General features: G+C 41.5%; 2 protein-coding genes across 2 annotated transcripts in view; one reads left to right on the top strand and one right to left on the bottom strand.

Moving 5' to 3' along the window:
- The window catches only part of SYN3 (synapsin III), a 202,139-nt gene that overhangs the window by 73,101 nt on the left and 115,148 nt on the right, over window positions 1–13,890 (top strand). The gene's annotated exons all lie outside the window — the stretch shown is intronic.
- Window positions 1–13,890, bottom strand: part of TIMP3 (TIMP metallopeptidase inhibitor 3) — a 37,476-nt gene that overhangs the window by 4,662 nt on the left and 18,924 nt on the right. The window contains exons 2-4 of the mRNA XM_003202351.5: window positions 8,298–8,380; window positions 1,382–1,493; window positions 605–726 (exon numbers count right to left, since the gene is read on the bottom strand). Of these exons, the coding sequence (XP_003202399.1) occupies window positions 605–726; window positions 1,382–1,493; window positions 8,298–8,380 (317 nt within the window). The remainder of the gene's footprint in view (window positions 1–604; window positions 727–1,381; window positions 1,494–8,297; window positions 8,381–13,890) is intronic.

The raw sequence follows: 13,890 nt of genomic DNA on the forward strand, positions 1-13,890 counted from the left end.
GGCAACACAGAACTTTATATAAAATGCCTTTCTACCAGAAGCAAGGGATTAAAAATTCCTCTCCTTAGAACCTTGCTTACTAACTCAAAATTCAGTTTAGTAAGCATGTGAACATGTGCTTAACTTCACATACACAGGTAACTCCAGAGTCGAAGAAGCTTTTCAGGTACAGAAAAGTTGAGCTTTTATCTATGTTTTTGCAGGTCTGAGGCCATGAGAAAAATCTTGGTGCCACCGCCAGGCTGACAGATTTTAACTATTCAAACTGTTTGCACAAGAGGGGGGGGAAAAAAAAACTGGCCATATCTTGCCAAGTCTTTGGTACTTGATTTCATCCATCTGCAAACAATTCTGTGTGGATTCTAAAAGGTTTCCCTAGCCCCAGTTAGCTCCAACATGGAATTACAAAGGCATAGACACGGCATTTTTATGTATCTCTTCTCTAGTCTCAAAACTAAACCTGAGCTGTTCCGTTTTCCCTGCAAAAACTGTTGTCCTTTGTTTCTTTCACTGGCTGTTCACCATCATTGGTATTACCAGCTAGAAGAAACAAAATTCTAGGGTTCTAACATCTTAACACTACCTAATTAGAAACACCACTTACCTTGCATCCACAGCCCAGATGATAACGATGATTCAGTCCTTTACGCTGGGACAGAGTCAGTCGGTCCCATTTCTCATACCAATTGCACAGGCCAGTGTAAACCTTCCCTTCGTACACGCGGCCTTGAAAACAGACACAAAGTCACAAGTTAGCACTTCTCAGCTCAAGCACTTTGCTCATTTCCTGAGACCGCTAATGCTCTCAACATGTTTGGCTTCAGTCCCTGCTCAACAACTGCTTTCTTTTTATTAACTGGCTCAGGAATTTCTGACCAGAGAGAGTACAGCACTTCTGTAAGTTAGGAGTGCTATGCCAGCTGTAACCACCAGCAACAACATACAGGTGAATAATACTGACAAGTTTGTCTCAACAATTGAGCAAAACCAAGTGACACCTTCAAAAGGACTTGGCAACTGCCACATCCCTATCTCCTTGCATCTCTTATCTCAGCTGTCTATACTCAGAATAGAATGGGTTGGAAAGGACCTCTGGAGACCATCTAGTTCAATCCCTTGCTAAAGCCTCTGGAGATACCATAACCTCTCCGAGCAGCCTGTTCCAGTGCTCTGTCATCCTCAAAGTAAAGTTGTTTTTTTCTCATATTCTGATGGAACTTCTCGTGTTCCAGATTGTGCCCACTGCCCCTTGTCTTTTCACTCCCAAACACTGGTGAACATTGGAAGGCTGTTAATAGAGCTGTGTACACAGCTGCCCATGTCTTTAGCAGCCATATGTATAAAATAGAAGATTTTGATTACAAAGTACGTTGTCCTTTACCTGTAATCAGATACTGGTACTTGTTGACCTCCAGTTTCACACCACAAAGACTCTCTGAGGCTTCTGTGTAGATGTACTGAACGTGTGGCATTATCTGGAAGCCCCTGTACATCTAGAGAAAGAATAAAAAGGCATTAAGTCATCTTAAGATGACAACTTTTCACTCAGATTCTTTACAATCTGTGATTCTGGACTGTGACAGCAAGCAGTGAACTTTTAGTGTTTAGGGTGAAGGACTGACAGCACTAGCTGGATTCTGAGGGAGGTCTCCCTAGCAATCTTCTCGTAGGACAGAACACCACCCACAAGAACCACTACAGTTTTACAGGGACATCCCCATCCCTGCTCTCATTAGTTCCAGTGGCACAAAGGGAGTAAAGCATGAACGTCGCAAGCTCTGCCAACATCCTCAACAATTTCTTTTTTCCTTTATGTAGCTTATAATCAGGGAGAAATTGGTTCAAGTTTGGCTTCTTTCTCCTTCGTGTGACTTAAACAATTTCTTCTGAACAAAGGGATTTTTTCTTTTAAACAATGACCTTGTTTTCCAGTATCAATGCTGTAAGAGTTTCAAGCTTTTGCTGCTTGATCCAAGTCATCAAGCCAGATGCCTCCTTCTCAGATGCCTACCATACACAACTCCTGCTGACTTCAGCAGGGATTTAATGTTTCTCTAACTAAATGAAAGCAGAAATAGAATTCTACTTAAAATTAGCCTGTTAGTGATGGCTGCTATGAAAACAATATAATGTATACATAATTCCTCTATGCTTTTTCTCCTTTTTCATAATCATTAAGTGGAAGCCAAGATGCAGTTCAATTTAATAGAAATATGAACCCACAGACATACTGGCAGTTGGAGTCAATCAGGAATTAGCACGTGGCCTTATCTGACTTGACCTTACCACTTCCATTTAGGGAAACTCATACATACCTGTTTAGTAGCATAAGGAGTCTGTGCATAGCAAAGAAGTAACCATTACATGCATACACTGAACCCAATAAATCATATCCTATTTTTGAGACATTGAGGATAATTTTCCTCCAAATTCTCATCTTTAGAATTTGGATATTTCAAATTGCTGGGGCTCTTTTTGGTCCCCCACCCCAAGCTGTACAAGTTGCCAACATTTAGAAGTTAAACAATGGAGGGCAGAGAGAATCACTGTTTCACAGTCTTTCTTCTATTCTTTTCTCTACTAGCTTTGTTGATAGAGAACACATTCAAATTCATTTTAACTGTTAACATTGTAACGAGGCATAAGAGGAAGAAATCCCAAGCAGCCCCAGAGCTATAGATCCCTGCTGTTGATCCCCGCCGAAGTGGTAGTATTCTCCTCCATGCTTTACTTTATTCCTTGCAGTCTCTTAGTACCTAGTGTGTATGCATTCATTCCCATTTGCCTATCTTTCACTACTCCTTTCTGCTTTATTTAAAAAACAACCCTTTTTCTTCCACAGAATTCAACTGTGCTATTTTTTCTGGTGCCAGGTGCCTGATACAAACCTCCATGAAGTCAGTGAACAGCTCTCAGTTAGATGTAAGGGATATTATGCTAGATCCAGGTACCGCGTATACAAACAAGCAAACAAAAGGCTACTATTTTTCTATGTGCAGAGGTCAAATCACCTTCTGGGTATCCAGGGAGTATCCTTACTGACAATACTCCAATCAGCATTTTATGCAGTTATCACAGGTCAGTAACAGTACTTCTGTGTACAGTAAAAGACATTCCAGAGGGTTTCTATTTTCCAGCCTTCCTTCTACGCCCAACAAATATGCAAAGAAAGCATTTTTTAAAAATTAATCATACTGTAAGAACAGAAGCTCACAGATCATGTTTGGAATAAAGCACTGTATTCTTAGGTCAGCAAAGCCTTACACTGAATATGGAAGAACTGAACCTTGCCTCATCTCTACTTTATTCCTGCATTTTTATTGGTACAGGATGATCTACTCAGATTTTCCAATCACCATCGAGATAGCTGAAGATCTAAGTTCTGGCACAGGCATCCTATGTGTCCTTGGATGAGTTATTTAGTCCTTAGTGCATTTTCATTCCTCATCTGCAAAACAGCTCTCTCTTGCTTCACAGGCGTACTACTGTGAGGAAATGCATGCTGACTGAAGATCGTATGTTCAAACCCCAAGCTAGTGATAATCACAGCAAGAAGCTACGATTGCAGCATCTAAGCAGATAAGACTAGCTAAGATAGCAGCTGGGGCTGCCCAGTCTTTCCACCACAGAAAGCTGGAGGCCGGGCCCACGCAATACAAGCAACCAGTCGCTCTGAGTGCTAAACTTCAAGGAGCGTAAGGCTAATTAAGGATCTGAACTACAAATCTACACCTTCACAAGCTCTCCTTGTAGAAGGGCCTACAACCTAGATCAATCATTCTTCAGAAGAGCTGCTCAGCCCCTTCCTACAGGACCCCTGCAGTCCAACTCCTTGCATCTTCTGCACCATCAAGCTCAAAACGATAGCCTCTGAGGTAATGCCAAACTGGCATCTAGTTTTTGACTCCTGTGCTTAATTTCCTGTTCACATTAGCATTGGGGACAGCACTGCCAGGGTTACTGAAGGCATCATGCTCGGCCTCTCACAAAGCCCTTCAGCTCACCCCTCAGCAACAACTGCTATGCTAACAGGCCTGGGCTGGGCCAGACAGGGCCTGCCTCACTGTCTGACAACTGAAGAAAATTTGCTCTGACCTTGGTGCTCGGGAGGAAACAGAAAATTCCGCAATCTTTTACAGATGTCCCCTTTCAAAACAAATAAAGCATTTTCTTTTTTGGACACGCAGAATATCCTGGAAGTGCTATTAGACCAGTCAGAAGAAAACCAACCACTAAACTAGCCTCTCTCCTAACTGCTACCCTCGGAGTCCTCCTGTCACCACAAATGTGTATTTTCGGAAACAAAATGACAGGGAATAAAGTATTAGCAAGTGTCACATGGTGATGCCTGCTAGTGCTGCTCTATTTCCAGCTGTGTCAGCATTCCCCTTCACAGCCCCCATACTGCCCAACACACGTGCAAGTACTGTGGTGGCTCCTGCTGAGTGACTAACTTCTGCCTGTGATGTGATGGTTCTCCTCCATTCCTCCCATGTGAGGTTGTGCTAGATGCCACAGCTTGGAGTCATCTTGCCAAAATTCAGCTGCCTAAAATTTAGGTGCTTCATAGGAATTAAACACTCTCTTTATGGTGTGCCCAGGGAAGTGGTGGAATCACCATCCCTAGATGTGTTCCAGAACCATGTGGATGTGACACTGAGGAACATGGTTATTGGGCATGGTGGGGGATGGGCTGATGGTTGGACTAGGCAACCTTAGAGGTCTTTTCCAACCTTAATGATTCTATGAAAGGCAACTCCAAAACAACCCAGCCAATCCTAAAATAGCTGTCTACAACTGATGGGCTAAATTACACTTTAGTGGTTCCTATCTCTCTCCATTGACAACCACGACAGCAGGAAGACTCAACATTTCATTTCAGTCCATCTAAAATTAAACTAAATTAATCCCACCCCACTTCTTCCCTCTTGTGACTATCAAACTTCATCCCCTTCAGCTCACTTTACAGATAAGCAACAAATCAAAGAAGGCCTTCTTGCTTTTGGCAGCTTGTACTGAGTGCTGCCATGGTCAACCAGCACTGTGTGTGCTTATGGAGAAGAAGTATCCTGTCTCCTTGTTTCCTTTGCTGTTTCCTGAAATAGCTCTGGGGCCATGCTCAGAATGTACTGCAGCAGCACAGAGCATGCAGGGGTTAGATCAGTCCTGTACAGACTTCTGATATGTGATCTTGAAATATTCTTACATTATTTGAGAAAGCAATGAGAAGTAGGGAGTGCTAGAAAAAGCACAAGGCCTTTTCAGACAACAAGTCTGAACACTAGGAAGTCTGGCACTGTTTTGTGCCTGAGGGCTGACCTTGTGCTCCTGTCTAGGCCCCAATCTGATTTAATTATGAAATTCAGCAATGAGTTTAGCAGTGTTAGCGAGAACAAGAACCAGTCACAGCAAACTCTAGAAACCCACGAAAGAAATATAGGAATGCCTTTTAAGGCATTCAGTGCTTTTCACAGGCAATTCAGTGCACACAACTAGGCTTAAAAGGCTTGTTTATTTTCATCTGCAGGTGCAGGCAGGTTTATAGGTGGCCAAAAAAAACAAAACACTGACATGTTAGTTTTATCTTCAGAATTGTTCCCATGCAGCTGTACAGAGCCATAGGCTGCCTTCATTTTCTTTTCAGAAGGACAGTTTTCATTGGGGTGAGCAAGAGATATTTGCTGCATCATTCTCATGTTCCCATCACATGGAGCTAAATTCTTCTAAACTCAGCAGAAAGACAGCAGGGTTTGGGAAAAGTCACTTGCTTTGTTTGTTTATCAAGAAGTGTGTCCTTGGGACATTCCAGTTTTACTGAACACTCTGACTGCTTCGGGTTCCTTCCTGCCAAAGGTATGTGCAATGCAACATCTCACCAGCCCATCATTAGTGTAGCAGGGCATAATATAGCAATAGAGGCAGCTTGACCAACACTCAGTCTTCTCTTTAAAATCACTCTTGTCCTTGCTGGGCATACAGCTTCCCAACAAAATGCTGTGGGACTGCTACTGCAAACTGACAATTGGTCTTGGCATGAGGAAGTTACAGATTACTGCAGTATCTGCTATAAACGCCATGGCCCTGTGCTGCAGGCTTAATTCAAGAGAAACAGCCAGAACAGGCTCCCATGTTTTAAATAGTGACACAACAGTGTCTACTGACAGTAGAGTGGCTGCTGCTTTGCTCAGCATGGTCACCTTGCCTGGGATTGTGCTCTAACCCTTGTCAACGGAGACAGAGAAGCTTTTTTTACTCACAGCACTGACACCTTTGCAAGCTCCTAGGTACATGAAGTACACTTATTTAATGCTGTTCCAGAGATTTATGACACTGCATCTTATGGCTGACAGTAGAGCAAGCTGTATTGTTACCAGATGGAGGATGCTCTGTTTTCATCCTGACAATTTTCAAGGTTCACAGGAACATCAGCGTGCCTCTCACACAGTCAACTCCATTACACAAAGATGGATCACCTTCTTTGTTCTGACAGTGGAACACCAACCACTGGGACTGAATTCTGGTGGAGTTGTTAGTGCTACGCCACCATCTTACAACAGATTTCCCAGAAAAATGTGTAGCACTTGAAGGCTGTCATACATTTCCTGAGCCATATTCATTTCTCTTATCTCATTTGCATGCTTGGCTGTCAAGATATCTTCATGAATGTCATCTGATCTTCAGATGACAGGAAAGTACTGTGCTGACCTTGTTCCTTAGGTGAAGCTGGAAGGAAAACTAGGGGCTTTTTCTGGGTCTAGAAGAAATGTTATTTTGTTCACACACTTCCAAAGCAAGCACTTTACATCTGAAATCTCTGTGCTCAGGGAGAAGAGCAGTAGTAATAATTAAATAATTAAAATTTTAATACTAATTCTAAAAAGAGAGTAATAACTCACTTTGAGACTACTGTTAGTCTAGATCACCACTGCAGCTCCTCCATAGACATGTGTTAGAAACAAAGCACTGAACTGAGAAAGAAGGAGGTTAAGGGCCCTGGACAGATGAGGATGAAATCAGGAAAAGAACAATTGATGAACTCAGTGCAACATAGTTTTGTGAAGTGAAGTACACCAGCTAAGCTGGACAGTAAAAGCTGGGAAAGAACAGCAGAGAGTGCTGCAAGCCTGGTAAGGCCAGGGACAGCTGCCAAAAAACCAGAGTGGCAGCACTGTCTTGCCGCTGTCAACATAACCTGTTGTTTTTATGATACTAATAAATAAAAACAAAATTAATCAAATTTATATATTCACTTTTGAATCTTAACAAAAAATTTTAAAGATAAAGAAAATAGTAAGTCCAGTACCTTGTGTCCTCTTAAGCAAAGTAGAGGCATTCCACTCTAGTGGAAAGGCCGTGCCAGAACCAGATTTGGCCACGTGTGCAGTTTTGCGATAGTTTATGCAACAGGCTTTGAGCCTCCTCCTCCCAGTTTTGTTGCTTAGCTATAAACTGCCTTATAAAGAGAGTTACTGTTATGAGGCAAGCAACTGTTTTTTCTGAACCTTTACTTTGTCTAATATGTTTCAGATTTCTTCAGTGTCTGCCAAGCTTTTCCTTTCCCTTTTTTTTTCCTCCCCCTAAAGACATAAACCAGTCTTATGACTGGAATAGTGCAGCCAAGAAAAATAACACAGAGCTGATTTTTAGCATTACATAACATGGGGGTCAGTTTAAGAAAAAATTCAAAGCAACAGGTTGAATGCAGTTTCTACACCAAAGAGATCAGGGCTCTGAAGTCAGGAAATAGAGAAACCAAACAACTGGTGAAGGAGACCTACCTCTTTCCATCTACAGAGTCAACAGCACTTGCAAGCTGATGATACCTGAGAGCTAAAATATTTGCTTTTGCTTTATATAAGAGATTTTGCTATGAGATTCCTTGGTTCTTTAAGTGGAAAAAAATGCCATCATGGCAACTGGTGGTTACAAAGAATGCAAGCCAAAAAGAGCACATTCCCAAGGCTGGCAGACCCCCCAGCACCATATCTTGAGCTTAATAAAAAACACTGCACTAAAAAGCTTCCATTTCCACAGTCTTAACACTGTTTGTGTTGAACACAAACATGACTCCAGTATCTATCATCCTCTACTGCCAGATATGTTAACAATAAAGGAGAAATGCAAGTATTCAGCACTGCATGTCAGAAATGACCTCTCCCTGCTATTTTCCCATGCCTCAGGCAAATTTCTATCAATTGAGGGGCTGCTACTTTAAATACTTGATCTTATTCATTATTACTTGTTAATTAGAATCATTATTTTATGTAAACACCCATGTGAAAAGTTTGTAAACATACCTTCATCTGCTTGACTGTGTATCTCATTGTTCCAAATGGACCATCTTTCATGAGCTTCTTCCCCACAACTTTAGCACGGATCACTGTCATGAGAAAGGAAAAATACAACTCAATACAACTGAAATTGAATTTAGATACAGAAACCCTCACAAGATTTAGGCTGGACCCTCCACTTCAAAAAAAGCCACTAAGATAAATTACTTTGTGAAACAAAACTCCAGACCAACATTCCTTTTAATTTATTCTAAAATTTCACATGCAACGGAGGCATGTAAAATGGGATGCCAAAGAAAGTATTTATTTAGAGGAAATCCAATTAAGTGTGAAGACAAAGAACAAGCATTATTTGTGTTGAAATCCCTCTCCAATTTGAAAAACAGATTATAGCTGAGACCAAGACAAGGTAAAATGCTTGCACCAAGCCAGTGGGCTGAAATTAATATTGAATGCCTTGAATCTCAACATACAGAATTGCACAATGGATGCCCCATGCATCTTCTGTTTCCTAATAACCCAACAACCCAGTACAGCACACTGCAATGTCTCATATCTAGGGACTTCCTACAGCAGCTTGTCCCGAGGTACCACAAGACTCCCAACAAACAGCTCTCTCAAACAAACAGTTAAGGATTTTGAGGTCTGTCAAACAAATCTAGCAGGTAGCTTACAGTCAGGTTAATGAAGCTCTCTCCTGCTTCTGTATTTTTTGGACATACCACACAAACTACTGTTTCATATATCCTCTGCTTTGAAATCACCTGATCATCAGGAGGGAAGCAAAGCTTAGTAACAGGGCAGGAATTATTCAGCTAAAACCCACTACCATAGAACAATCACATTCTGTTATAAAACCACCAGAAGTGGCTTAACTTTTACAGGAGCTGCAAAAAATGAGATTTGAGAAGACCAGTCCTGACAAAAATCAGTTAGAAAAGCTGTACCCCAGAAGCCACTCAAACCAACAAAATCAAGCAAATGAGGAACTCAAAATTCCATGAAGAGAAACATCAAAACTACAACACACCCATGTAAATCCTGCCTCCGAAGTTATGCATTCATTGTGCTTCTCACTATGAGGGCCATCAAAATTATTCCAGTACAGTAATCCAAATAGTGCAACACACTCAACACTAATAGAAGCTCATTTTTTCCTGGAAGGAGGTACCAGACACTTCTGCATGAAGGTTATATTGGTACAACATGATTGCAAACAAAATATCCCTGCTGAAAATACAGCCCAATGTTTCCAGAATACTGAAATCCTGCAATTAAAATGGACTACATACATCCCATATTCTGAGCCTACAAAGGTCCTGATCATAGGTCCCTGTGCAGGACAGAGGTATTCCTTTCACAGAGATTGTACTAATGCATCACAGAAAACAATTCATTAAGAAGTAGGAAGGCATGAAAGGGAAATCAAGAGGTGGAGTTGCTCCTTTGCAAATAGGAAAAAACCCAATGAGCTATTATATGCATTACAGCCGTATATAAAAGCAGTAACAAAGTTCACGGACCCATTTGCTAGGCTTATCAGATATAAAACAAGCACCTTGTTGGTTCTTAACTCATTTCAGGGTTCAGATGGCAATAGAAGCACCTGGAGAATTGGTAAGAAGAGGAGCACTGAGTTTTGTTTGCTACCTCCATCAAATTAATGAAGGAAAGTGGTTGTCCTCACTCACCTAAAATGATACTTTCTAAATAATGTGAAAAACAGATTTAAAGAGACAGATCTAGCTACATGCACCAGCCCCTGGAACTTGTTCATGAGGATGGTGTAAAATGAAGATAAGCTCACTCTGCTCCAATTTACATTCTGTGCCTTAGCCAGACTTCTCAAATAAACTTTAAATTCAGTAAGACAGTGCTGTTGGCTTTGATTCAAAGGTCCAACAAAACTTCTGTTTATTGAGTGTCAAACTTGATTCTTTTTTTTCAAACTTCTATTATCCAATGGCAGTAAAAGCATACAAATTTGTACAATTTTGTTGTTTCCACTATTTAACAAGCTGCTCAGAGTTCAATTTACTCCTTCCTTCAAAACTTCATAGCTACACTGAAGAATGTCCTTGAGGAGTGCAAACAGCTTTCAAAAATAAGGTACTTCCCTTTGTTTTCCTCAACCACCACTGCAAGTGAAACTGCAGAAAGCAGACTGCCTAAGACTCAGTTAAAAAGAACACAACTTCGTTAACGCTCTGTGAATTCCTGGGTACTACATTAGTAATACAGCCCATAGCAAAGGGTATGAAAGGTCTTATCTTCATCTGTTGCTTATCTAGCACATTGAAATTGAAAAACAACGAGTGTTTGCCTAACATAGGATTATTAAATTCAGCTAACTCACAATGGTAAGAAATATATTAAAATGCAATTTTGCAAAACCCTAAGGTTGCCAAACCAGAACATGGTTAGCATTAAAGATGACAGGCACATTCCCAGTTGCTGACAAAATACCTAAAAATCTGTTTTCTTCATGTACTCAACTGCTAGTTTGGCAGCCCTTTAACTTTCTGGTTAAAGTAGCACAGCCGCTTCAGAAAGAAAGCAGCTTTGATTTACGGACTAATCAACAGCTTCACCACAAGACCAAAGATTCAAACATGCATCTTCACTAGCACATAACAGCATCCCAGTTCCAACACTGCTACCCCTGCAGGTGGAAGGATGTGTGACTAGGTTAAAAAGGCCCCGTCTCTTCAGATTATTACTCTCCAGTAAATAGAAAGGAGCAATCATACCAGCACATTCATCTAGTGAAAGCCGTGAAGAACCTTAGCATGGGCTGTCACTCCAAGCCTCTAGCAAGTGGGTCAGGCTGTCTGTATCTCAGAGAAGTTGTCTTTATTATCCAAATGGTAACCTTTTGGATAAGTTCCTTCCTCTACCAGAAAGCTTGGAAACAACAAGGAACTCACCCTACCTCATTTCTCCCATATTAAAGGAGAAACCAAGTTGTCAGCCAAGGAGCAAACGATGCCCCAGTTTCCGCCCTTTGAGGATCAGACATCTCTGAGTAAGAGGAAAACAATGTTGGATGGATGGGACTTCTCAGAGGCTGCTCTTACATGCAGCTTCATCAGCTGTGTGAAAGCAGTCCACAGATCTGCACAGAACAGGGCTCCTGCAGCCACGTGGATGCTGCAAATTCAGTCCCCGTTACATTGGAGAAATCCACTATTTGCTATGAGGACTTCTATTTTTTCATCAGAAAAAGGCATAAGGTGCTGTGAGCGCTTCCCTGAACTCCTTTCTCCCCGAAGCTCTGTTAAAGTCCTGCTGTTACTGATGGGAAATTTTATCCCACACAAGTGGTCACTAAAATAGCTGCATATTTTTAAACCACAATTCCTTTGATGTACTGCCTATAAAAATACGCCGAGATGAATGTTTCTCAGTACTTCAGGGTTTCGGGTCAGGTCACTTTGTGGGACTGGAGCAGTTGGCAAGGTCTCACGAGTGATTTGTAATTATTATGAAAAGTTAAATTAAATGGGGGTATAAATCTTGATAAGAGTGGCTGCCATATAGTGATTCAAAGAGGAGAAAGGGCTGCTTATCCAATGTTGGTACAATTTAAAAAAAATGATGGGTAGCAGAGGACATGGTCACAGTGTGAAGACTAGACAATGAGTGAGAGAAGTGGGCACACATGAGACTAAGAGAAGCATTTCCCAAGCTGAGAAAACAACGTGGTGAAAAGACATGCAATTATGAAGCCATTTCATCCTAGCATAAAGCACTACTACACATGTAGTAGGAGCTCTTCTTCCCCCAGCTGAAAAGCAAAGGCATATTTAGTTAATTCAAGCCTGTCCTCTATGGAGGTCAGCCACTAGATGGTGACACTATCACAAATCTCAGTAACGAGAGGGCAGCGGTACGTGTGGGAGCTAACACCACGATTCCCAGTTGTATGTCCAACCACACCATGAGAACCAGATGCTTCCACGCGAGCTGGATGCTTGTCATCCATAAACAGCAGCTTTCAGTGGAGGCACACTGCCTTCGGAGACCAGGATTTGCTCCAAACCCATCTCCCTTGTGACTAATGATTATGAAAGTCTCAGGAGAATAACACATGCTACAATTCTATTATTGTTTCCAGGATTTCTTTCACTGGTGTGCAATAAGGGTATTTTTAAGTGAGAAGTTTGGCTGAGCTGTACACTCGTTACATTTAAGCAAATGAAGGATGTGGAGGATTCACGTTGTTTACTAATGAAGACATAGGGGAGAAATAATTCTCTCAGCCCATTCTTAGACATCCAAATAGCAGCAAAATAACATCTATGCAGAGCATCAATGTGACCAGGAGGCTAAGAAAGGCTCTGTCTGTTCTGAGCCCACTAGCTAGCCCAGCAGCTGGGCTGCAAAACAACCCCTCAGCAGAAAGGTGTGCTTGGAAATGCTGCCTTGACACTAAACGTGGGACATGTTGTGTTCCTTTTTCCACCCCCCAATCTGATCTGTTAGCAATTATCATCAAGACTCCTGGCTTCCCTAATAACAGAGGGCCATAACTACAAGAGGACTGTGTCCTTTGGACTGGAAGTCTGGTCCAGCTGTATACAACCTCTTGGAAACCTGTTAAGTTGTCTGGTGGCTGTAAGCTTGTGTGAGAAGCAAGTGGGTGGGGATGCATCTGGAACAAGAAAACACCATCTCACCCACTTCTCCACTTTCACAGCACAGCAGAACCATGGGGAAGACTGATCGCAGCAGGGGGTTCATGAAAAGACAAAAACAGATAGAAATCCCTTGTCTGCCTGTAATTAAAGTCTCATCCTCTACATAACCAAAAGACAATTATAAACATATTGAATTTGAAGGCTTCTTGCAAAGACCAAGGCTGAGAAGAAGATACAGTAGAGGAGCTTTCTCTTGCCTTGTTTCACCGTGACCTCCAGCCAAAGCCACATGAGCAAAGAAAACCTTCCTTGCTTTGCCTTGGAACAAGCCAAGGCCAGCAGAGCTCCCAGAAAGCATTGCCAGAGAAGCTCATCAAGAAAGCAAAAAAATAAAACAGAAAATAGCAAAGTAAGCAGTTCTCTGCTGGCTGCCTTCCTCTTATACCCCTCACCATTAAACTAGTTCCCAATTAGCCTTCTCAACTGACAGGCCAAATCTCAATCTTCTGTCTTTTTGTGTTGCCCTAAGGAACACTGACAGAGAAGGAACACCCCCTTGACCTCAATCACCACCAATTATCAGACCATTGCGATGATAATACCACAGCGGAAAGAAACTCATGCTTATTTTGGCAAATTAGCTGCCGAGTTTGTTGGAATATTTTGACTGACAAAAATCTAAACAAAAACAGGAAGGAAAACAGCCAGATATCTTTCTCTCCAATTTTTTTTTTTTTTTTTTAAGCTAGAACTATGACATTTACTTTTGGCCTTTGTTCTACAGATAAAAAAAAAAAAAAAAACCTTTTCCCTGTTGAAAGATTTTAATTGCTGTTTGAAGGCCACCCCAAAAAGCAGAGGACAATTAAATGGCTTCACCCAAGCCCAAGCTATGGCTGAGCCAACTGATCTTAATTGCAATTGCTAAACACTAACCAGGTTTCATATTCTTTTATACT

The sequence above is a fragment of the Meleagris gallopavo genome, chromosome 1, assembly GCF_905368555.1.
Source record: "Meleagris gallopavo chromosome 1, MGAL_WU_HG_1.1, whole genome shotgun sequence".
NCBI lineage: Eukaryota > Metazoa > Chordata > Aves > Galliformes > Phasianidae > Meleagris > Meleagris gallopavo.